Source organism: Mytilus edulis, chromosome 7, assembly GCF_963676685.1.
Source record: "Mytilus edulis chromosome 7, xbMytEdul2.2, whole genome shotgun sequence".
Lineage (NCBI taxonomy): Eukaryota > Metazoa > Mollusca > Bivalvia > Mytilida > Mytilidae > Mytilus > Mytilus edulis.
This window is the reverse complement of record NC_092350.1, coordinates 79,256,803-79,280,286: the sequence shown is the minus strand read 5'-3', so window position 1 is coordinate 79,280,286 and position 23,484 is coordinate 79,256,803. Positions and strand designations below refer to the sequence as shown.

The 23,484-nt window shown below is 30.7% G+C and overlaps 2 protein-coding genes across 4 annotated transcripts in view; one reads left to right on the top strand and one right to left on the bottom strand.

The window, feature by feature from the left end:
* The window catches only part of LOC139482291 (C2 domain-containing protein 5-like), an 88,418-nt gene extending 84,415 nt beyond the window's left edge, over positions 1 to 4,003 (bottom strand). For both annotated transcript variants that reach the window (XM_071266089.1, XM_071266090.1), the window contains exon 1: positions 3,918 to 4,003. The gene's annotated coding sequence lies outside the window, so the exon portion shown is untranslated. The remainder of the gene's footprint in view (positions 1 to 3,917) is intronic.
* Positions 4,004 to 4,231: 228 nt separating this feature from the next.
* On the top strand, positions 4,232 to 22,636 carry LOC139482290 (glycerol-3-phosphate phosphatase-like). Of its 2 annotated transcripts, none has more exons than XM_071266087.1 (8): positions 4,232 to 4,373; positions 13,941 to 14,008; positions 14,785 to 14,877; positions 15,776 to 15,913; positions 16,600 to 16,665; positions 17,227 to 17,374; positions 20,333 to 20,474; positions 22,051 to 22,636. In XM_071266087.1, exons 1-8 carry the CDS (start codon positions 4,295 to 4,297, stop codon positions 22,241 to 22,243), a joined length of 927 nt encoding a protein of 308 aa, XP_071122188.1. In that variant the 5' UTR covers positions 4,232 to 4,294; the 3' UTR covers positions 22,244 to 22,636. The 2 variants fall into 2 exon arrangements, with proteins under 2 accessions (XP_071122188.1, XP_071122189.1); XM_071266088.1 differs by lacking the exon at positions 22,051 to 22,636 and adding an exon at positions 20,954 to 21,231.
* The last annotated feature ends 848 nt before the right edge of the window (positions 22,637 to 23,484 follow it).

Below are 23,484 nucleotides of genomic sequence, written 5' to 3'. Positions count from 1 at the left end.
TTCTTAACCCCTGGATCCATATCTTAATAATATATCCATTATATTGCAGTTGCACATTAAAGCAAAAAAAAATCATGGTTAGCTGCTAAGACAACGCGAGAGGAGACGTTATCAATCTTTCTTTCGTCAAGCGTAAAACTGTCTAAGGGAAAAGGAAAAGACCAGTAATCAGTAATAGAACGATAATTTTTTTATTTTTATATCACCTAAAAATAGATTATAGCGTTTTCTTCTTATAGATATTTGAAAATATCAGCCGCTCCACACACACTGCGCTCACTCACCAAAAATGTTCACATTCTGTCTCTCTGTTGATATTTAACCATATCAATGTGTAAAAAAAGCAATAATCTATACGTATTCATCTATAAATATATTTCTTATGAAAAAAACATTTTAATATTATTTATTTACGTTCTTCAAAAATATTTTCAGGAGTATTCATTGAAGAAATTTAATTTAAATTATAATAAACAATAAGGAATTTTATTTTGCTCTCCATAATGTCTGTGTATTTATATAAATACGTTTCTGTTATCAGTCAATAATTCTTATATCATTTGCATATCTATAAATACTTGAATTGGACTGGTCAATTAGAATTTTTCTCTTGGTTTACACTTCGATAAACCATGTTTCCGAAACTACTTTCCTAATCTATTCATGCGCGATACACATTCTTGCAAGGATACTGTGATTTTCAGCAAATTGAGGTTATAAAACAATTTGCGTAACAGTTGTTTCTATTCGAATGCATACAAAAAATTAACAAAAGAAAAAGAAATAAGTAAATGTCCTTAAGCTTAGAAAATGTTTAAAAATAAAATTTTAATAAAATTACATGAAATTTCATGAAGGATTTAGCGAATTTACGTCATAGCAAAACACGATGTCACACGAATGAAAATTTTCAAAGGAAAGATTATTTCGTTACGTGGACGCATCAAATTCGGATAATATCTAATTAAAATGAAGTTTTTGAGGCACTGGTGCTATTTCATTTTAGATTCTGTTGTTTAATCCTATAAAAGCAAAAGGGAAATTTCTGCTACAATATAACACCAGTATGACCGCTCAAGGTCACATCCATGTAACAGTACATATGTACATTGCTACATTAAGTACTGCTTTTTATATATTCAAGAAGTTAAGTGAGGAATTAAAGAAAATAATTACTAATACCCCAACAATTACATATATTATACTCAATTATACATCACCAATATCTATAAATTATGAAATGAAGCTTCCCTTATTTTATATTCATATTCAGGCCTCTACAATAACTTTCTTTTCAACTTGTCATGTAGGACAAGTACATACCAAAATTTACTTGTCCAAAATATTTCTATTAAAAATAACCTTTTATATTTTTTAGTTGATTAAATGAACAAACCGAATTTAAACAATAGACAGGATTTGATGTATTTCTTTTGATTTGAAATTCTTTTCAAAAATATGAGTCAAGTTCAACTGAATCTAGTCATGTCACAGGACTTAGGTTCTAGTTTTTCATCAATGCCAGTCTCATCAGACTCTAAACATGAGGCATCATCTGATAGGCCTGTACACTCATTGGATTTGTATAATCCTGTTTTTTTTTTCAGTTGAAAAAAGTTTATTGAAATGCAATCAATAAAAAGAAGAAGATAAGGTATGATTGCCAATGAGACAACTCTCTGCAAGAGACCAAATGACACCGAAATTAACGACTATAGGTCACGATATTGTCAGTATTGTTTTTTTCTACTTATGATTAAATATGATTTTGTGAATTTAATGGTAAATAAAAAAAAAAGAAATTTTGTGAAAAAATTACCAGTATGGTGTTTGTTATATGGAACAGAATAAGGTAGCAAAATGAGGTACTGATTAGTCTTGGTCCCAAAATGTCTCCTGCCTTGTCAAACTGTCTATCAATCATGTCTACTAAATATGTCTCCTACGGTGCCAAACTGTCTATTAAACTTGGAGCTAAACCTGTCGAGGTGACGAATTGTCCTGTAAAGTTACCTTATCTACAAAGCACATCATTGATTCGGATCAGTAAGACTGGTTTCCGAGAATAGTATACATTTAACCTGTTAAAAACTACCCGACAAAGAATCAGTTAAAAATTATCGATTGCAACAAGTACACATGTTGAAGAAAAAGGTTTTGCATTTGAATAAACAGAATGCAGAAACATGTCAAACTAATATTTGTTTTCTTGTTTTTTGTTTATAATTATTGTTCATCAAAGTTGGATTAAATTTATTTTCTGCTGAATAATTGTACTTGTCCCGACGGACAAGCTTGATACAGCTTTTACTTGTCCGACCTTTTTTCCCTCTGGTACCAGACAATCGGACAAGCGTTATTGTCGAGGCCTGATATTGAATCCAACAATGCGTGTTGTGATCAAGTTTTATTCTTAATCACAACTGGAGTATATAATATCTGGCAGGTGCTTGTTTTAATTCAATAGTTGCATACATGTGATTCTTCCGGCGGGAGTCAAAATCTCCCGCTTTTCAGACCCTCTTCCGTCCCTCCCGTTAAAATTTGAAATCTTCCGCTTTTGAAAATGTCAACCTCGTAAAATTTTCAATACACATTTTTGTTTACAAAATCGATAGGGACAGAGAAAAAGTCCGAGAAACTCGAAATTGATATGGGAAAAGTCCGAGAAAAACGGAAATTGCCTGTTGTGTCAAAATCATAAAATAGGTAAAATCAGCCCAAGGTGTTTAGGATTAAACTGTTTATACAGCAATAAATTAAAGATAATAGGCAATTACCTGGTGACAACTAGCTAGTCTAAGACACAAGCCTGGTTGATTAAAAGTGAAATAGTTAATACTGACAAAGGATTAAATTGACTAATTGTACAAGTTGTATAAACAACGATGCAATTCACTATGTGATGCTGTTGAAAACATGGAACATTTACTGAACCTCAAAGACAAATGAAATCAACTCAAATATGATATTTATGGCTAGTTCTCTATCCAAGCCAATGGAATACCTATATAAGTATAGTTGTCTTGGAAATTTTTGAATTTGACAAAATGCAAACTGTTTTTTATCACCAAATCCCAGCAGCAAATAAAAGAAGACCAAGTATCTAGCCCAATTCAACTCTGTCTTGAGATTTGATTTCAAATGGTGCAGATCCAGTACCAAGGGTCAAGACCATGCTTACTACACTTCATGCAAAGCTGACTATGATGGCCCCAATGACTTGACCACACTTATGGAGACAGCTACCAACCAGCAAGCCTACATATCTATCAATTTAACACCTTCTGTTACAAGCCAGTAGTGGTACCAAAGTTGACAATTTAGCTTTATCAGAGATACTTTTTGCCAACTATGTATGATGGCTGATCACTTTATTTTGAATTATACATAATGAATAAATTTTTGAAAACCCCTTATCTTCTATTTTTATCAAGTATCAGGTGTTGACAGGTATGGAATTATTGTTCCTTTAACCAAAAAAAAAAAGGAAGATATGCAGTTTAAACACACAAAAAAATCATTGCGTACGTCGATAAAAGGTCGATAATAAATCTCCAGTTTTGAGACCTAAACTCCAGCTGAAAATTTCCAAATCTCCAGTTGTGGCTTGACAACTCTGTCACATGTATGTAGTTGGATACTAGTTATCAGGTGATCAGGTATTTATTCAGATTATCCGGTATTTATTCAGAGGAATAATAGTTTGTTGACAACTTTTGTTAGGTCTCTAAAGCAGCCTGTTTGACAAACCAATATATTTCTGGGGCTGATGTATGTGATTACATTTTTTTTGTACAAATGATTATTTCAAGATTGTTGACATACACTACTGACAAACACACATTGACAGCTATTCTGAATCGTTGCATGTTATACCAACTAATTGATGGTGAAGTTATGATGAAAATTAAAACCTGAAGTAACTATTCTTTCGCAAGTGAATCAACTAAACGAAGAAAGAGTTTCGTCTGCATGTGCTCGCTTGTAAAGCCATTTTGAATTATTTATTAATAAGAGATGTACGTTCCGAATGGAAAATTTTTAAGAATGTCATCTCAAAGTACACTTTCACAATACTATAATTTCTCCTGATTTACCTTTCATTGTACAAAATAATTTATTTTTGAATGAATTTAATTTAACTGGTGTTATAGAAATGTCGCCACTGCTGTCAATCATTTGAATGAATGATCATTAATTTTCATAAAGATAAATAGTACATTTTGAAATAGTCTTTTTTATTTTCTAGACTCCACATAGAAGATTTACTGAATCGGAAAGGTCAATAATTATGGCATGCAGAAAAGTTGACAGAGCGATTGCCAGGAAAATAATTGATAGTATCGATAACTTTCTGTTCGATTGTGATGGTAAAAATATTTTTATGCTGATGAAATAGCTCTTGCTTTTACTTTTACGTGTTTGTTTTGCATTTTTGACCCTGTTCCCACACCTTATCATAAAAAACATGTACAGTAACCCAGCTAACAATGTTACGTCATAATTACGTCGTGACAATGTCATGTTTTCGTCGCATTGACGTCAGGTTATTACGTTGTATTTACATAAAAGTGTAGGGTTTTCTTGACGTTGTCACAACGTCGTACATTAACGTTGTGGTGACGTAAAATTACGTTTCTACAACGTTATTCCTGACATTACAACAACGTTTATATCACGTTATATCTATGTTGTCACAACGTCATACATCAACGTTGTGGTGACGTAAAATTACGTTTCTACAATGTTATTCCTGACATTACAACGTTTATATCACGTTATCACAACATCATACATTAACGTTGTGGTGACGTTAAATTACGTTTCTACAACGTAAATATCACATTATGTCGACGTAATATACTTGCACTTTTATATTATGCTATATAATTGGCCCAAAAATGATCATACATAGTATCAACTGTGTTTGGGACCATGTGGTCACCTCTAGATGATATATGTTGGTGTTTTTCTCTGAAGGAATTCGTATATTCTTTTTTTTTGTAGCTTCAATTGTGATATAACAGAAATGAATCCTAGGGCCATCTATAGCTGAGAGGCTGCCTATTCGTATGCAGTTCTTGATAGAATTAGTGCTTGTAAAAATAATATGCATTTATCATATATGTAACTCTATAAGAGGTATAAGATGTTGCCCCGGTCTCTTTAACCCGTCTTTAATTGCTGCCTATACGATATGGGATTTGCCCATTGTTGAAGGCCGTACAGTGACCTCTATAGTTATTTTCTGTGTCGTTTGGTATCTTGTGGAGAGTCATTGGCAATCATACCACATCTTCTTTTTTTAGATTCAATTTATTTCATCGTAGTTTACATTTCTCATTAAGCATGTTCACGTTCTGAATATAATATCTGGCTAGCTAAATACCCACCCATGAAAGTTATAAAAAAAAGTTTATGAAAAGTAAATAATGCCTGTATATATAATAAAGTGAAGAATTGATCGTTAATAACTTTGTTTATTTTAAATGTTCTCCTGGGTCCCTGGTAGTGGTATTTCCGGATCTGCTGCAATTACCCTCTTAGCAATTGGTTCCTGTAATGACAATAAAAAACTTATTTGTACAAAAAGTTAAATTGTAATTATTCTAGGTCAAACATTATTGCAAATAAATACTAGATCTATGCAGCTGTGTGTAAGACGTGGCTTTCCAAATCTCCTTGAAAAACACATAAACCACATAATTATATATTCAGTTAAATTTAATGTTACCCTTTATTGTCCCAAAAGAATATCTTGGTCTTCACAATGCTAGTTACAAATGCATATCTATTATAACAATTTCGTACTGAATTAAAAAAAAAAAACATAGAATACAAACAATAATAATTTTGGGAAATATTCCAATATAGGTTGCACTATACGGGGGAAATAAGGGTATTCTTACCTTATAGCGTGTTCCGCCTGGTTTTGGGCGTGTATGTTTTAGGGTTTTCCCCAATCAATTCTTCAATATCTGATGTCCTTGCTGAGGGGTACATGTAGTTCTTCATGTAAGACTCTACAAAAATAGACATTGATAAAATGTGCATAGTGATATTAAATATAATTTGAAAATAAACCTTAGACTGTCAGGGAGCAACAATTTAACTTCAATGAGGGTCATGGTTTTTGCTTGAGTCAATGAAGTGCAAACAATTTTATTTAATTTTTCAACGATATCAATCAAATTTGTTTAAATCTAACACTATAAGGTATGGGAGGAATCTGGATTCAGTATATTTTTTGTCCTGTACTCGAACAGAATATTTTGTTTCATCAATTTGGAAATCTTAAGAAAAAACTCCATGATTCCCCCCTTTTTTATAGTTAAATGGTGGTTCCCTTATTTCAAAGGCAAATTCGGTATTTTCTTTAAATATTTATGAGTTTGAAGCTATATGATTGATTTTGTTACATGGCATAATGATTTATCATTTATCAAATTAAATACACAGCTTTTTTACATTTTTTATTACTTTTTACATTATGACATATATATTCAATCTTCAGTAAAATAACCAAATTCACAGTATTGCTAGCGCCGGCAAAATAGCCATTACTTTTGGATTATGCTATTTATAGCTCGCTTTTAATCGAGATATTTTAATCAGATCATAATTACTGTTTCACCGGCAAATAAGCCACTGCCAAAATATAAAAAAATAAATATAATTGAAAATTAGGATCAATAAATGTATGTTTTACATTTACAAATTTGCCTTATATGTGACCAGCCACGACATATCCAGGCTTATGGAGGTAGAACGTCATTGTGAGAAAATCACCGTTAACTATATGTGACTAGCCATTTTCAGGCTTAGGAGGGTACATTGTCTAAATTAGATTTTTGTATATTTATCTAGAATATTCCGAAACAAAACTCTCTGTCATGTTATTATGACATATTTGTTGTAATAGCAATGAAACAAGTCATTTCGAATACCGGTATGAAAATGAGACTGTTCTATGACGACTTTTATTTATTGAAGCCACTAATTTATAAAACACAAAATTATTGTATTTATCGGCTTTAAGTGATGTTCAATAGCGTATTTGAATAAAAATTCAAAGACTTAAATTTACTACAATGCAAACAATTCTTAGCTCTATTTTAGAACATGTAATTTAAACTTGTTGAAATGAAGTTAGTTTGAAATTTGACAAAGTACATGTAAGCTTTAAGAGTTCCTTTTTTTTAATTTAGATTTATTATCCACGTCTCAAAACATAGTATGCGACGCGTAACAGTTTATAAGTAGGTGTTCTCATATATTAATTTGATACAGTGCATTTATTATGGATATATTTCAAACTTCATTTATGAAAGAAAAACTTTAGAGCTGAGCATTATTTGTTTGTTTGTAGCTCTATTTTTGAACATTTAATTTAAACTTGTCGAAATGAAGTTAGTTTAAAATTTATCAAAGTAAGCTTTAAAAATTCCTTTTTTTAATTTAGATTTATTATGCATGTCTCTATACATAGTAAGCGATGCGTAACAGTTTATAAGTAGGTGTTCTCTTATATGCATTTGATACGGTGCATTTATTATGGATATATTTCAGACTTCATTTATGAAAGGAAATCTATAAAGCAGGAATTTGATTTTTTTTTGTATCAATTTAAAATGTAGATTCAAATATTTTTCACTTCAAACGATAAAGTAAAACTTCTTCAAACTTATATATGATGTATAGTTCGGCGTCCGCAAAAAGGAAGCCAACGAAAGTGTTTATCTCTTCTTCACAAATATGTATTTCATTGAATCTCGATATTTATCATGTTTGTAATTTTTCTAACAATGACGTTCTACCTCCATAAGCCTGCAAATGTAATGGCGGGTCACATATATGTTCCAGACCATATGAGTATTTGGACTGTACAAGTACGGTCCGAACCGTATACGTATACGCGTACAGTCCGACCATACGTGTGCGGTTGGACCGTATGAGTACACGCTTATGGTCCAGTACGAGCTGACCATACATGTTATTGGATCATATGGCTTTCATTTAGACAACCATTATCACAATCTTTATTTTTAGTATTACAAATTGTTATTATTACAATTAGATGGACATAATTTTTTTGCGTTTAAATGTTTGCTGTTCATGCATGTTCCCTTGCATTAACATTTTTGTTTGTAAAATTGCTAAATATTGTCCTCCCACATTATGTTTTCTTCCCATATATTCAATTTCAGTGATCATATAATTCAATTAATGTATTACTGGTCGACATGTTAAGACATACAAGAAATTAACAGATTTAATTAGCGCGAATTTTTTGAATAGTTAAAATATAAAGTTTTTATTTCAATTACATTTGAACTTTTTTATATAAATTTGAGAGTTAAGTTATCTTGATCTATTTATGCATTAAAAGCCATTTGCATTAAACTTGACCAACTTCTTTATAATATATTAGTTCGACCGTATGAGTATTTTGAAAAAGTACGGCGCATACGGTCCAAAAACTCATAGATACGGTCTGGCACATATATATATATAAGTAAAGATTAATCGTTGACTATTTATTCAGTCATTATATACATATAATAATAATAATTAAAAACCAATTGTTCAGAGAACAATTGAAGGTCTTTCCACCAGTTAATATCTATTTTGATATTAAAATATAAAAAATCAGTCTAAAATGTCAGTTCATATGGCTTTATGATGTATAGATATGAATTTAAAGCAAAGGTCAAAATCTAGAACGTCAAATTAACCTATGACCTTGACCTCAATTTCAAGGTCACAAACTGAGGATTTCAAATCAAAAGACCCTAGTCTCTAATATGTATGGTTAATAAGTTATATCACTTTAAACATAATTTAAGATATGATAGGGGCTAAAACTCCCATTCATTGTTTACGCACCCTTTTAACTAAAATTATTTAGTTACAACATGTCGCAACTAACAATTTATACAAAATAATTTGTCGATATCTTATAAGGTTAATGAAAATGAGTGAAAATAAGACAAATTCAAAAATGACCTTGACCTTTGACCTTGACCTAATTTTCATTTTTTTGGACCAAGGACCTCAAATCAAAAAGATCCTAGGTCTCTATCACTTATGGTGTTCCAGTTTAAAATACATTTTAAAATTTCAAATACGAAAAGGGAAATAACTCTCATATGGAGCGTTCATATTGCTTCGGTCCAAATTGGACAAATCATGCGAAGGATATAAAGAGCAATTTTATAAAATAAATTTGTCGTAATCTTTTACGGTTGCAAAGGAGTTGTGGACACAAGGAAAACAGTGTTTGGGGAGATAACTCCTACAAAGAAAAGTTTTCGGTTACGCAGGGTAAATTTCAAAAGCGCATAAACTGTTCAATATCATATACCAAATATCTAAGCGACATATTGCGAAACAAATGTTTATCGCAAGAACAAAATTTGGCGGAAAAAAAAAAAAAGAAAAGTGGAAAGACCTAATTAAAGGAGCAGTACGTGGTATGATTTTTATATTGTCCCTTGCAAAAATAAATAATTATAAATAATAATTTATTTTATTAAAGTGTCACATTCTCGTCTACAGATGTTTATATATACAGATAATATATACATTGCACAATAGTAACATTTAAAAGACAAATGCCCAGCCTAAATAGGCTTATGAGACACTATATACAAATATATACCTATTTAACGAATACAAATTGTAAAACATAGTAAAATGTCAAAAATGTTTAAAATTATCCGGATTTTTCAAATAATAATAAAAATTAAAATATATGTAATTAAAAAAAAAAATACCCTTAATTTAAAAACAGAAATATAAATATAAAAAAGAAGATGTGGTATGAATGCCAATGAAACAACTCTCCACAAGAGACCAAAATGACACAGAAATTAAAAAACTACAAAGTTGATTTTTGTAAAAAATCTTTTGTATTTATTCATACTAAATTTTTATCAGTTCTTTAGTTAATGAGTTCAATGCACAAGACATTATATTGTAAATACACTTGAGTTATTTTCAAGGTATGCCATCACTGTGTCTGTGTAAAAATAATTTATAAAGCAAGAGTACAACAACATTTAATATCTTATCTACATTGTATCATGTCTATCTTTTAAAATGGTTTTATATATTACATCATGCATGTGTGTGAAAACCAGAATAGTTGTGCGATATGTATAGATTACTCTGGTTTTCTACACGCTGATATCGTAAAATATCAGCCCCGAGGCACAATGTGAAGCTTTTTGACGAGCGGTTGACATTTTTCGACATTTATACGAAGAAAACCCGCATTGTGACGTTGCTTATAAATTCACCTCTCACATCATTTTGCACATTATGACGTCGCTGATAGTGATAATGCTTGGAGCACAAAAATCATGCTCGAAACACCAAATACTGTATTTTGACATATACCAGCCTCTTGAACTTTTCCATTGTGGCGTCAGATATTTTGTTTTATGACGTCAACATTTTACGGGAACATCATTCTGTTCCTTTATAATAGAAACTTTATAAAAAGTAAGAAGAAAAAAACAACAGTAAAATAATACAGATAAATGTACTTACGTTGAATCTAAGTGCAGTGGCTTGGTGGATCGCGTTTACTTTGAATATGACGTCATCACTTAAATAGCGTCACATCTAAAAGCCCTAACAACGGAACTAAAATCGGAAACGTTACGGTATTTCCGTATCTTTTTTTTAACATGAATAAATTCGTACAGACTTCGTCCCCTTTCACAGGTAATGCCTGCCTCATATCAAATATTGTTCATTAGTTCTACCAATAGAAACAAGACAAATTAAATTTAGTGCATAATAAAAGAATAAATTTTGCTATTGTAAATTTTAGGGATGTCGACAATTACGTTGCAACAACGTTTTAATAACGTGATTTATTTGATCGATGTACAGTACATATTGCAATTATTTTTTTTAATTTTTTTTTATTATTACGATGTATTATTGATGACAAAAATATGGTTCCTCTTTTATAATAGCGTAAAAATCAAATAAAATACTTTATCGACCAAAAACCTGACGACGTTGCTATAACGTCACAGATACGTGACAGATGCGTCGCAATATGACATTGTAACAACGTAATATAAACGTTATTAAAAACAATAATAACGTTGTCCTGACGTCGGTTCTACGTCTTATCTGACGTGATGTAAAATTACATTCTCACAACGTTGCAACAGCGTCGTACTAACGTAACGTCAGTCATGACCTTCCGGCGACCAATACATAACGTCACAAGGACGTCATGTGTTTCCTGGGAAAACACCAGACTAGAGGTGACCTAGTGTTAGTACACTTCAAATGATTATTTTTGACTAGTTTTAGTTTTTAGTTTTAGTTTTTTCAAGAAGGGGGGTATCTAGAAAATGATAATACATAGGTAGAAAATGTAAACAGAAATTATCTCCAATACAATAAGATCTACTAAATGAGTTATTGCCCTTATTCAATAGACAACTTTTGAGTTGCCTTTTCGTCAAAACCTTTGTTTTTTGTGAACGTCATTTGTGCGTTTAGGGGTGTCGTCACTTCCGTTCCAATGTTGAGCGATTGGTTGGAAAACTAACTATAATGCTATATTGTACAAGTTATTCGGCAAAATTGAGTTCTCATAATTGACAACCAGCATTGCTGTCATTAGGGAATTGTAAATAAACTATAGTTTACACATATAGGTTTTAAAAATTTTTTAGTTCATCTATAAGATAAGATGAATTATATTTCCAATAGAGGACCTCATTATCGGTAAAGTCAGTACATTGATTTTTTTATATCAAACAATTGCAATAGACAATACACAATTAATAAAAGTAAAAAGAAAAACAACTGAAAAAACTTGAAATATAAATTGAGTTAATAATACATGAAGTGATTAAACCAATTTGTTTAGTGTTTATTGACCTGATGCACCAGAAGCAGCATCACATCCATTATAAAAATAGCTTTTTGTGTCAAGTCCTTCCTCGTGGTTGATGTATATGAACAAATAGTATTGCTGTATACAGTTGGGTGCAGACCAAGCATTACATAAAGTAAACGCAAGTTAACGCGGCTTGCACATATTTCGTTAGTTAACTTGAAATTTCGCGTTTACTAGTAAACACACCTTTTCTTCATTTACGTTAACACGGTCAAAATGGAAATTTCTAATGTCTACTCTAGTAAACCTGCGTTTACTCTGTGTCCGTTTAGTAAATTGCCGTTTTATGTGCACGTAAAAGTAAACTGGTGTTTACTACAGATTTCCCAATTGTATTTTTACGTGCACTTGAAAGTAAACGCGTGTTTACTTTTCGCGTTAACTAATTGTGTATATTATAAAATAATCGTCGTGTGCATTTGTACATTTATTTATGTTCTTAAAATGACTTAATATTTTACGTATATGTGTTTTAAACCTTAACATTCAAAAACACTTTTTATTAGAAATATCAACATATATTAATTGCAAAAAAAGTCAGCTCCAAAAACTTTCAACACCCGATTTTCTATTTTTTCTGCCGTTCAAAATTTACATGTACAAATATCGACTCACAATTAAACCGGCATATTTAAAAAAAAAAATATGCCAAAATTGAATATTGCAAAACTATGTGTACATGTAAAACATGTAAAACTATGTTGTTAAAGTAAATTGTCAACATAATAAATTAATTAAAGAGGTGTCATTTCATTGAATGCAATCGTCAATATGTTGATCGAAAATGGACAGATGGATATTTTGATGTACATTATGTGATATATTAGGTCAGTGTATCCAGGATACGAGGACAATCTGCGTTAACACATGTTTACTACAAACAGTAAACGGGCGTTTACGTTTTTTTTACAAAAATAGAAGACACGCCTTTTTCGCATTAACACGAAGTAAACGCGAAAGTAAACACCCGTTTACTCTTTAGAAAATTAGAAGACGCGAGGTTTTCTCGTTAACGTGGAGGTAAACGCGAAAGTAAACGCCCGTTTACTATTGATGTCTACTAAAATTTCGGAGTTAACGCAGAGTTAACGCGGCGTTTACATGAAGTGCATGCGAGTAAACGCCGCGTTAACTTTTTAGGCCCGTTTACATGTAATGCTTGGTCTGCACCCAACTGTATATACAGGAGTCACCAAGAGCAGGTGTTTAAAGGACACTAAAGCCAATACACAGAAATATGAATAACTAAACACTTCACAACACAAGCACAAACTCTAATACCAAAAAAGAATTACTATATTATAGTCCTCCTCGTGGCTAATGCACATAAATAAGATTAATATGTAGTTATCCAAATGCAGGTGCTTAAAGGACATAGTTATATATTGTGTAATTTTTTTGTAAAAATATTTGGATTTGGATGCAGCCTCTAGCACAACTTGATGTTTCTGGTTTTTTTTTTGCTGAACTAGTATAATTTTTTGTTTAGGGGCCTGGACAGTTTTTTGTCTCTTTTACAGTCATTGTCCATTTCCAATTCTTAATTTTACATAAACATGTTTGGAATTGATATTTATCTAAAGTCTCTCCTTAACCATGTTTACTGATATGTAACTGTATTTAAACTTGACTTCTATGAAGATGCCAATATTGGACCCTTTTTTTGCCAAAGAAGTTTTTTGATCCACCATTGTGCAAATTTCATATCCAATCACCAGCAGTCACCCTATATCATTGTAAATCACATTGCATCAGGTAAAATGTTAAAAACTGATAGCAGCAATATCATTGAAGTAGCTTAATCATGTTAATTGACATTGTGCATGTTGTGTGATAAAAATGGATAAAGGAATTCTGACGATCTAAATGGTAAAAAAAAGATTTGTAAATACTAATCTGAAGTTTGTTTCTTGGTTATCTTTAACAGGAACACTCAAGTTATATCTTCAGTTAATAGCAATCAGTGTGTGTGTATAGTTATTTTCACCAATAATTTCTGTTTAAGGAGTTTTATGGGAAGCTAGCAAAGAAATACCCGGTAGTGCTGATACTATTGCAGCTTTAAGAAAGTTGGTATGTATATACATGTATCTGTTGTTATATTGTGTCACTAAGACATACCAGTACTGTTTGGAGCTGATGCTAGGATAAAGTGCAATTAGACAATGACAAATTCATGTGTTAAAGATAGATATAAATCACTGTCTGTGTCATTACTAATATAATTAAAAGATAACAAGATGCAGAATAATTGCCAATGAGAAAATTTTCCACAAGATAACATAAAATTTATATTGCAAGAATTTACATCTACATGTAGGCAATCAAAAGTAGTATGTCGGAAAATAAAATGACAAGAGAAAAGAGAACAAAAGAATTCTTGAAACACTATATAGAAAAATAAAGATTAGCACAAATGTGCACTAACAGTGTGGGTTTTTTTTGTGCCTCTGAAAGGGTTGTGACCAGTGGACCAGTGTTACATTAATTGAATGTATCATTACTTACAATATGAAAATAAAAAGATCTTGTATGCTTGCCAATTAGACTACTATCCACCAAAATTGAATTAAAGTGAATGTTATCAATTATAGACAACCATACAGCCTTCAATAATGAGAAAAATTCAAACGATATAGTAAATTATAAAATGCTCCAACATGAAAAATATGAATCATTTCAAATGAGAAAACTAACAGGTTATTATATCCAAAACAACTTAGGAAATACAAATATGACATGAACCAACAACTACCACTGAACTACAGACTCCTAATGACAGTTAAACTAGTAGTGTCCATTAGTAGATTATAAGTATCTGTAGTAAGAAATGTTATCTGTGATTTCAGGGGAAGAAGATATTTTACATTACAAATAACAGTGGTAAAACTAGAAGCCAATATGTACAGAAATGTAAAAGTTTAGGCTTCCATGCTGCTGAGGTAAGTTATTTCAGGTTTAGTACATAGAAATAAGAAGATGTGGACAACTCTCCATCAAAATCACATTGTGTGAAAGAAAACTATTATAGCTATAGGTCAAAGTAGGGTCTTTATCACAGAGCCTTTGTTCATATCGAAAACAGCAAGTTATAAAGAGACCCAAAATGACTAGTGTAAAATAATTCCAATAGGAAAACCCAATGGTCTAATCTGTATAAAAGCCCCTGAAAAACAAGAAACACTTATGAACCACACCAACAAACGACAACCACTCAACAACAGTTTCCTGACGTAGGAGTTAGGACAGATGCAAACAAATGCAATATACGTTTATAGTGAAATTTCAGTTGTCTGTAACTATACAAGTTTTCTTAGTTTTAGCCCTATATATATTGGCTTCAGACAAGATACCCCAAAGATGACTGTGCATAAGTTTAGTTTCATTTGGGACCAGTAGATCAATTGAAGATAAGAATTTTGTAAAAATGAACAGAAGAAAACAATGCAAAACAAGTGATAAGAAAAGTTGATTTGGCCCTGTAGACCAGGAGAGCTAAGAATAAAATCGGTTTTTGTACAGCACACTCAAACAATTATCATTGAGGATAGTTCTGATATATTCACACAGTGCAATAAAATTCACAAGCAAGCATTGTACAAAGCCCAGATGAGATTTGAAATATATATATATATATATCATACTGATTGCCACCACAATCCTTTGGAACAATTGGAACTCAGAAAAGTTATTTGTAATGAAGATTAACAAATTTAAACTACTATGTAAAATAGGATATTCAATCTTCCTCTTTGTGGTTTTAACTTGCGAATGAAACTCTACACCATCACTAGCACCACAAAGCTAGAAATTATAAAAATATAATGTTATATAATTCAGGAAGATGTAATATGTACTGGTCATGCTGCTGCTCAATATATCAAAGCTCAGAATCTAAAGGGTAAAGTCTACTGTGTAGGTAATACATCCATGGGAGTGGAGTTAGATAGCTTTGGTATCAAACATTTTGGAATTGGGGTAAGTACAAATAAAGGATGGATGCACTTTTTCAAATAATTTGTAATATTTTGATACAAATTTGATATCTAGGAAATATTGTATCACAGGTAATTCAAAATGAGGCATTCTTAATTTTTACTTATGTAGAAACCATGGTAATATCCTCAAAAAATGTTTCATTTTTCCTGGTTGCATGAAGCTGGATGATTGATTGTTTTGATTGACTGCTTAATGTTCAGCAGCAGACATTACATGTATATTCAAGACAAGATGGTAGTTAAATGCACTTATATTTTTTATGCTCCTTCATTAAATAGAAAGTATTACTGTAAAGATAAAAAATCTTTGAAAAAATGGTTTCCAGATGGTTGTGCAAGGTTCCATTATTGATTTAAATAAAATATATTTAGAAGAAAAGTAAGAAGCCTATTAATTTTGGGGTCAAAAGGTCAAAGATCAAGGTCAATGTTACTAAAAGTAGATTTAAAAAAAGATAGTTTTTAGATGACAGTGTTTTTTGCTTCTTTGGTTTATAATGAAGCTTGTATAGATGTAAGAAACAGAAAACTCAAGTATCCAAATATTAGTCAACACATTCGTACAGATGAAAAATAAGCTATTTTTTTTCAATAAATGTGCAGTTACATCATGTACATGTATGAAAGCATCAATAGGTAATGTCACTTGTTTCATTTAAATTTTAGCCTGATGAAGTTCCAGGGACTTTTGAACAAATTGGAATTCCACAACACATAAATCTTGATCCAGAGGTAAGCAAAAACTTATTATATGAAAACAATATTTTTGGAAATATGTCCTATAGTTCCATGGCTAGGTAAAGGCATACATTATTGAAAGCATATGATACTTATTCTATTTTACACTTCCTCAATTGACCAAACATTTTAATGAACAAAGACTGTGCACAGCTGTGAAACAATGAAATAATCATGTGTCCACATCTACTTTTGATTTGTGATGGTAGGTTGCCGTTTCATTAATGTGTGGCCACATCTCCCTTTTTTCATATTTCAGACTAAATTAATCAAATGTAAGTTCGTTTATTTTTGCCATGGTTTAGCAAAAATAAAAATTGTCATTTAAATTTGGATAGCATTGTTTGTATGCCACTTTTTCTGTAATTGCAACAATTGATAATTAATTTTTTAGCTATTGTACAACAATCAAATTGTTACTGAAATAAACGAATTCTGAATTAAATTTTTTTTTAAAGATTGCTGTGCACATGAAATTGATATCATGTTTTTTTTTTCTATAGTTTCCCTATACTCTAATATATCTCAGACGAAGGTTTGTTAATCTATTTACAGGTGAGCTGTGTGCTTGTTGGATTTGATCCACATATAAATTACATGAAGATGACAAAAGCTGCTAGCTATATAAGAAAGAATGGAACATTGTTTGTAGCCACAAATGAGGATACACATTTACCCTTAGCAGGGGATCTAGTTGTACCTGGTGAGTAAAGGTTTAAAATGGACCAGCAAGGAGTTCCCTTATCACAAAATATGTACAATGTATAAGATTATGGAATACAGATTTCCATTTTTTTTTATTTTTCAATTTACAAATAATTAAAGGATTAGAGCATTTGGTTATTGTTTCTCGGGTTTTGCTTACACATTCTTAAAAGATTAGAACAATGTTTTAATAATTAACATTTGATTTTCCAAAGACAGTAATGGTAAAAACAAGTTGCTTTCTTTAAAAAAAGAAAAGCAATACATGAACCTAAGACTGCTGACTGCCAGGTCACTGAAAGATTGCTGCTGAAATTGTGTTTGCTTTTAAATTGAAATGCTTGACTGTGAATAGATGAAGCCAGTTGAAAGTGTTTATTTACAGTTTCTATTTGAATAGTTATTTTAAAGCTCGACTATTTTGTTTATTACTTGGGAATGTACATAATTTTTTCCGATTATAACCCTTTGGCAAATCCTAATTTCTGCTAACCGGATGACTTATGCAAATTGCACAAACCTATCGCAATTTAAATTTTATGCACTCAGTTTGCTTTATAATCTGGAATTCTGGATGCATTTATTTTATCCATCATATCTTTATATTTTGTTTCCTACAATGCTCTTTTCTCAACTCGTATTTGAAGCTGTCTTTACTCATGGTAGATGTTGTATGCGGTAAAACCTGTGGCATGCAATTGATTTGGACCTCTTATGAAGAGACTTATTTTGGTCTCATAAAACTTCTCAAATTTTAAGGATTTCCTGATTTTACTTAAATCAATTCAAACATTCTACAGGGAAAATTTGTTTTGCACAAAGAATTTCTTAATTCAGAAGTTTATGAATACCTGTACACACTTTCAAAATAACCAATTTTTATAAAAAGGTATGTAGATATAAAAAGATACCAGAATTAAAATGATGTACGCCAGACACGAGTTAAGTCTACAAAAAAAGCATCAGTGACGCTGGAATGTTAAAAAAGTTAATCGGCTAAATACATTACACAGTTAAGGAATCTATTCCTTGGGTAGGCAATCCTCAGCTTTTCAAAAAGGTCAAAGTTTATAATAGGACAATGACTCAAAAAAGAAACAAAAGAGAAACAACTCGAAGTCAGAATTCCGTTAGTAATGATGACCATGCTTGAAAGTCACATGTAAAGCTCTTTCCGCTGTGTCCTGATTTTAGATAACAAAAACAAAAATATGCTTTCTCGAGTGAATTTAATAGTATTGCATGCAAGCTGTATTTTAGCGTACGACATAGTAAATAGAAAGCATCTCACTGATACTCAGGAAAAGAATATGCATTTGCATCTTCACATATCTTAATCTAATAGTTGAATTTGAATGTAAAACGGCCTACATTTAATGTTTTGACTACAGATTTATTGAAATTTTATCCGGAATTTTTGAGAACACAAACAGATAGTGTGCTTTTGACATGTGATCTATAATGTGAATGAATCAAGACGTGTAGGATAGTTGATCAACACAATGATTACAATTTTCAAAACCGTACCATAGTACAAATATGTAGATGCTATAAGGTTAAACTATTAAAACAAACAAACAAAAGAATTGAAATTTTATAATAAACAAATGTTCCTGTTAGTAATTTTTAATCAAATTCTGTTGAATATATATATAATATCAATAAACACAAACGTCAAGTAATTATGGATGGACACTTTGTTTATCAAATGAATCTATTTTCAAATTCTAACATTCCACTATGTGAATATATTACTATACAAAATATAAGCAAAGACTTCTAAATCCATACTAAAACAGTATAAAATAATCAACATTATGGTTGTAATTAAATTTTGTTGTGATTATTGTGAATTATTATTACGGTTGTTGTGAGCTGCAAGGATTTAAAATCATGCTTTGTGAATTGAAAACACACACATATTTTTATTCACAACCGTTTAAAATTCAAATATTTAATTAATTTATCTTACTTTCCCTTTTATGGATATATTACAATACTAAAAAATAAATAACAATTACTCATAAAACTTAATACTAAAATGGTAAGAAATAATTAACGTAGAAATATAATGATTGTTGTTTATAAACATTTTTTTTGTAGGATGCAAGGATTTATTTAGATTTAATTATTATGTTTCCTTTACAAATGAATATTTAAAAATACCAAAGCAGAGTATCTTGTCATATAAAATACTTATTTCTTAATTGCAACTCTGAAAATATTCTGATGTCAATCATTGTTAACCCCCCGAGATTCATGCAAAAATTCTGTAGCTCAGTCCATATTGCTAACTTGAATATGTATGATGGCTTGTTTTGAAGCTGAGACATTTTCATATATGTGGTTCAATTTTTTAATTTTAAAGTTAGCTAGATTAATTTTCCGTAAATCAACAGACCATGAAAATCCTTTGTAAAATTGTAATGCTGCTCATCGTGAAAAAATCTTTTTATTCACACTATAAGTTCTTTTTACACATTCAATAGCTCCTTAGTTTTTACACATTTATGATATGGTCTTCTTCTTTTCAAATTAACACAAATGGTTAAGCTGACAGTCACTTGCTAAAAATAGAAACATGTCCAATATCACTACACAAAGATTTTTTGTTTAGGAACAACTTTTAAGTTTCCCAATTAGAGGTGCATTAGGGATATTGACCCAAGTGGTGACATCCTGTTTTGACCAGCATTTGATATTAAGGACTCAACGCTTAAATTTATTAACAAGATTTTAAGACTTGGTGCCATTTACAGCTTTGTGTAGTGTATATTTACACACTTGTCTATTTTGGAGAAATCTACATGTCTATTGGTTTTGTAGTTTTTTGTTATTGTGGGGTTGCATGTTTTGTGTCATTGATATAGATCCCACACTTAATGGTTAATTATATCTGAAAATGTCATATACTTAACCTTAATCACTAATCACTAACTGAAATTACTGTTCACAGGTACTGGTGCTGTAGTTGGTGCCATTAAAATACCAGCAAGAAAGGAACCAGTTGTGGTGGGAAAACCAAACTCTGTCATGTTTGACCTTCTGAAGAAGGAACATAACCTTGACCCTTCAAGATGTATGATGGTAGGAGATAGGTAAGTAGCTATTGTTGTCATAGTAACTTGATTGTTGTGCATTGCTTTATTTAGAAAGTTATAACCTTGGCCTGGTTTGACATGGTAGATGATGTTTAGACATTAATGATTTAGATAACTCTAATGATAAAGTTGTAATATTTGTGCAATTTGTGAACCTACTTAATATTTCAAATACTTTTTATTATGAGTAAGGCCAGGGTATGCTTAGCAACATGTGGATCTTTGATAATTATATCAACCATTTATAGTTACCAAAACTCTGACAAATAAAAGATTTTTTAACTTGAGAATATAGAGGTTTTCCCTTCTTTTTTTTCTGCCGTACATAAATTTAACCATTGTGTAATGTAAGGTCATATTGTAAAATACAGAAAGTGTGGGTGTATAAAAGAATTACAATTTATTGACTAACCCAATTACTAAACCATTTTAAAAAGGGATGAACAGATATTTAGTAAACATATATCTGCTTTCAGTTGCCACACAGATATTTTTGTGGCACAGAAGTGTGGCATGTCAAGTCTCCTTGTACTGACAGGAGTGTCTTCTTTAGAGGATGTTAAGAGATACCAAGACCAGTCTGATCCTGAGTCCAAGTTCAATATACCCGACTTTTACTGTACAGATCTGAAGGAATTTGGCAATCTGATATAAACTGAATGACTTTTTTATACAATGTTTTTTTATTTTCAAGTATTTTCAGAGTTACCATCCTTTTTAAGCAGCTTTTTATTTATTTAGTGCAAACTATTTTTACATTTTATTATGTTTTTTTATTCTTTATATATTTATTCTTATGTATATTTATATGTATATAAACACTTGACATACTAATTTAGTAGATAGTCAGGAAAAGCTTATTTAGGTGCTAATGTATTTATTTTCAGTCCTCACTTCCCAGGGATCATATAAAACATTAATTATACCTCATATATGCAATAGTTTTGTTATATTTACTATAAAATCAATTTTGTTCTATTTACAATTAAATTGAAGTAAACTAAACAGATAGTGTTTTTCCATACATGGTTAAGATTCAAGTGCAGTCACTGCTATTTTAGTATGAATTAACTAAGCCCCTTATCCATAAATACCTCCTTTATTAGGTTTGGTTTCAACACACATTTCTTATCAACTTTCCAAAATTCAAAAGTATTCAAGATTAAAATTATTCCTTGTTTTTTTTTTATATATTGAATAGTAATTGAAATTATTCCTTGTTTTTTTTATATATTGAATAATAAGTTATTATTCAATATATTAAAAAAAACAAGGAATAATTTTAATTAATAACAATAGGCGTTTATTTCAATAAATGAAGCCATCAGACTATTTTGTAGATTATGTTGAAATTTAACTGCTAGGATAATAAATCGGATTTGTAAAAGTCAATAAATTTTTTCAAAAACTTTTACTCCATCCAAACATATATCTGTTGATCAGTCCTAATTTTAATTTTACCAAAAAAAGTTAAGATGATAGTCTGCAATGTACATTTAGCCAAACAATTGATTTTTTTAAATTTTACTCCCAACTTGAGTCTGTACGATATTTAATATTTTACCATTTGCAGAAGTGATACTGACATCCATATGGCCAATCTGTGTGGTATGGACTCGTTAATGGTATTCAGTGGTGATATGTCCTATGAAAGATTACAGGATCTCCAGAAGTCGGCTGATACAGACGACAAGAAACTTAATATACCCAAATATTATTGTGATAAATTAGGTGATCTAGGAAGTTTTATACAACAGTTTATATAGGATTCATAGGTTTTATAATAATTTATTGTTTATAGTGTTCATACAAACAAAAACCACTAGTACTGAATATTCATTATAATCCAAACTAACCTTTAAATTACTGTTAACTTGTTTATTGCTATAGAATTTGAATTTCACAATTTCTATTGTCAGGTGAAACAAGTTTACAAGTTTTTATTTTTAATCTGTTTCTTTGTCTGTGAAACCTTTTAAGATCAAAGTAACACTGCAAGGGAATATTTTTGTGATTGTATCTTGACCACTTAACCATAAGAAACCTTCTGGATCACAACAAACAAAAAATACATATTATCAAAACATATAGCACAAATATGTAATGTTTTACAATATATTATAATTTGTTACATAATTTTACAATAAATATAGATTTTCTTTAGTTTTTGAACTGATTAATGTATCTGAAATTAACATAGTGTGTTTCATAACAGGCTATGTGCAATCAATTTTGGAATGACACAACCATAAAGATATCACAATTTGTTTACCTGTTAAAGTGACTGAAATAAGTGGGATAATAATTATACATTTATTTCCCGAGCCTGAGGGAGATATGAAGTTTTGTTCACCAAAGAATATTTCATGAGGGCTGGGCCTGAGGGAAATATGATTTTTCGAGGGTGAGCCAATCTTCATATCTCCCGAGGCCAAGGAAAATGAATGTTTATTCCACTGCCTATGCTTTGTTTACTATCAATACATTAAATATTAGTTTGCATACATTTTGTTTTCTTATCCGCTTGTTTTTATAAGTTAAACTAAACACGACATACCAATTGATAAACAGTACGGATCGAAAATTAATTATTAGTCTTTTTGTTTTATTGTATGAAATACGTTTGACCATGATAATGATTATTACTATCGCTATTTTATGAAGAATAAGAACTTAACCGACATTTCAGAGGGGAAAATGATCCTTAGAAAGGAATATGAAGATTTGTTCAATGACACATGGGATAGTCTCAACCAATCAAATACTGATTAGACTTTCAATATGTATAAACAGTGGAATAATACGTCTTACACTGACCATAATTTAACGGGTATAAGGATCAGGTATTCACCATTTACTTCCCCCATTGCAATTGGTCACCATGGGTTAAAGCCTTCAATCAAAAGTCATTTTCCAAGGTTCTAAATGAAATTTATATGGAATCTGTACAAAGAATATGCATGTGAAATTGTTTGTTTCAGAATAAGATGCATATAATTGACCGCTG

Excerpts from the sequence above, each read along its gene's own strand:
- LOC139482290 (XM_071266087.1), top strand. The coding sequence starts at position 4,295 with ATGGCATGCAGAAAAGTTGACAGAGCGATTGCCAGGAAAATAATTGAT. Across the intron at positions 14,878-15,775 it reads TAGGCTTCCATGCTGCTGAG|GAAGATGTAATATGTACTGG; the intron begins GTAAGTTATTTC and ends TATATAATTCAG. Across the intron at positions 16,666-17,226 it reads ACATAAATCTTGATCCAGAG|GTGAGCTGTGTGCTTGTTGG; the intron begins GTAAGCAAAAAC and ends ATCTATTTACAG.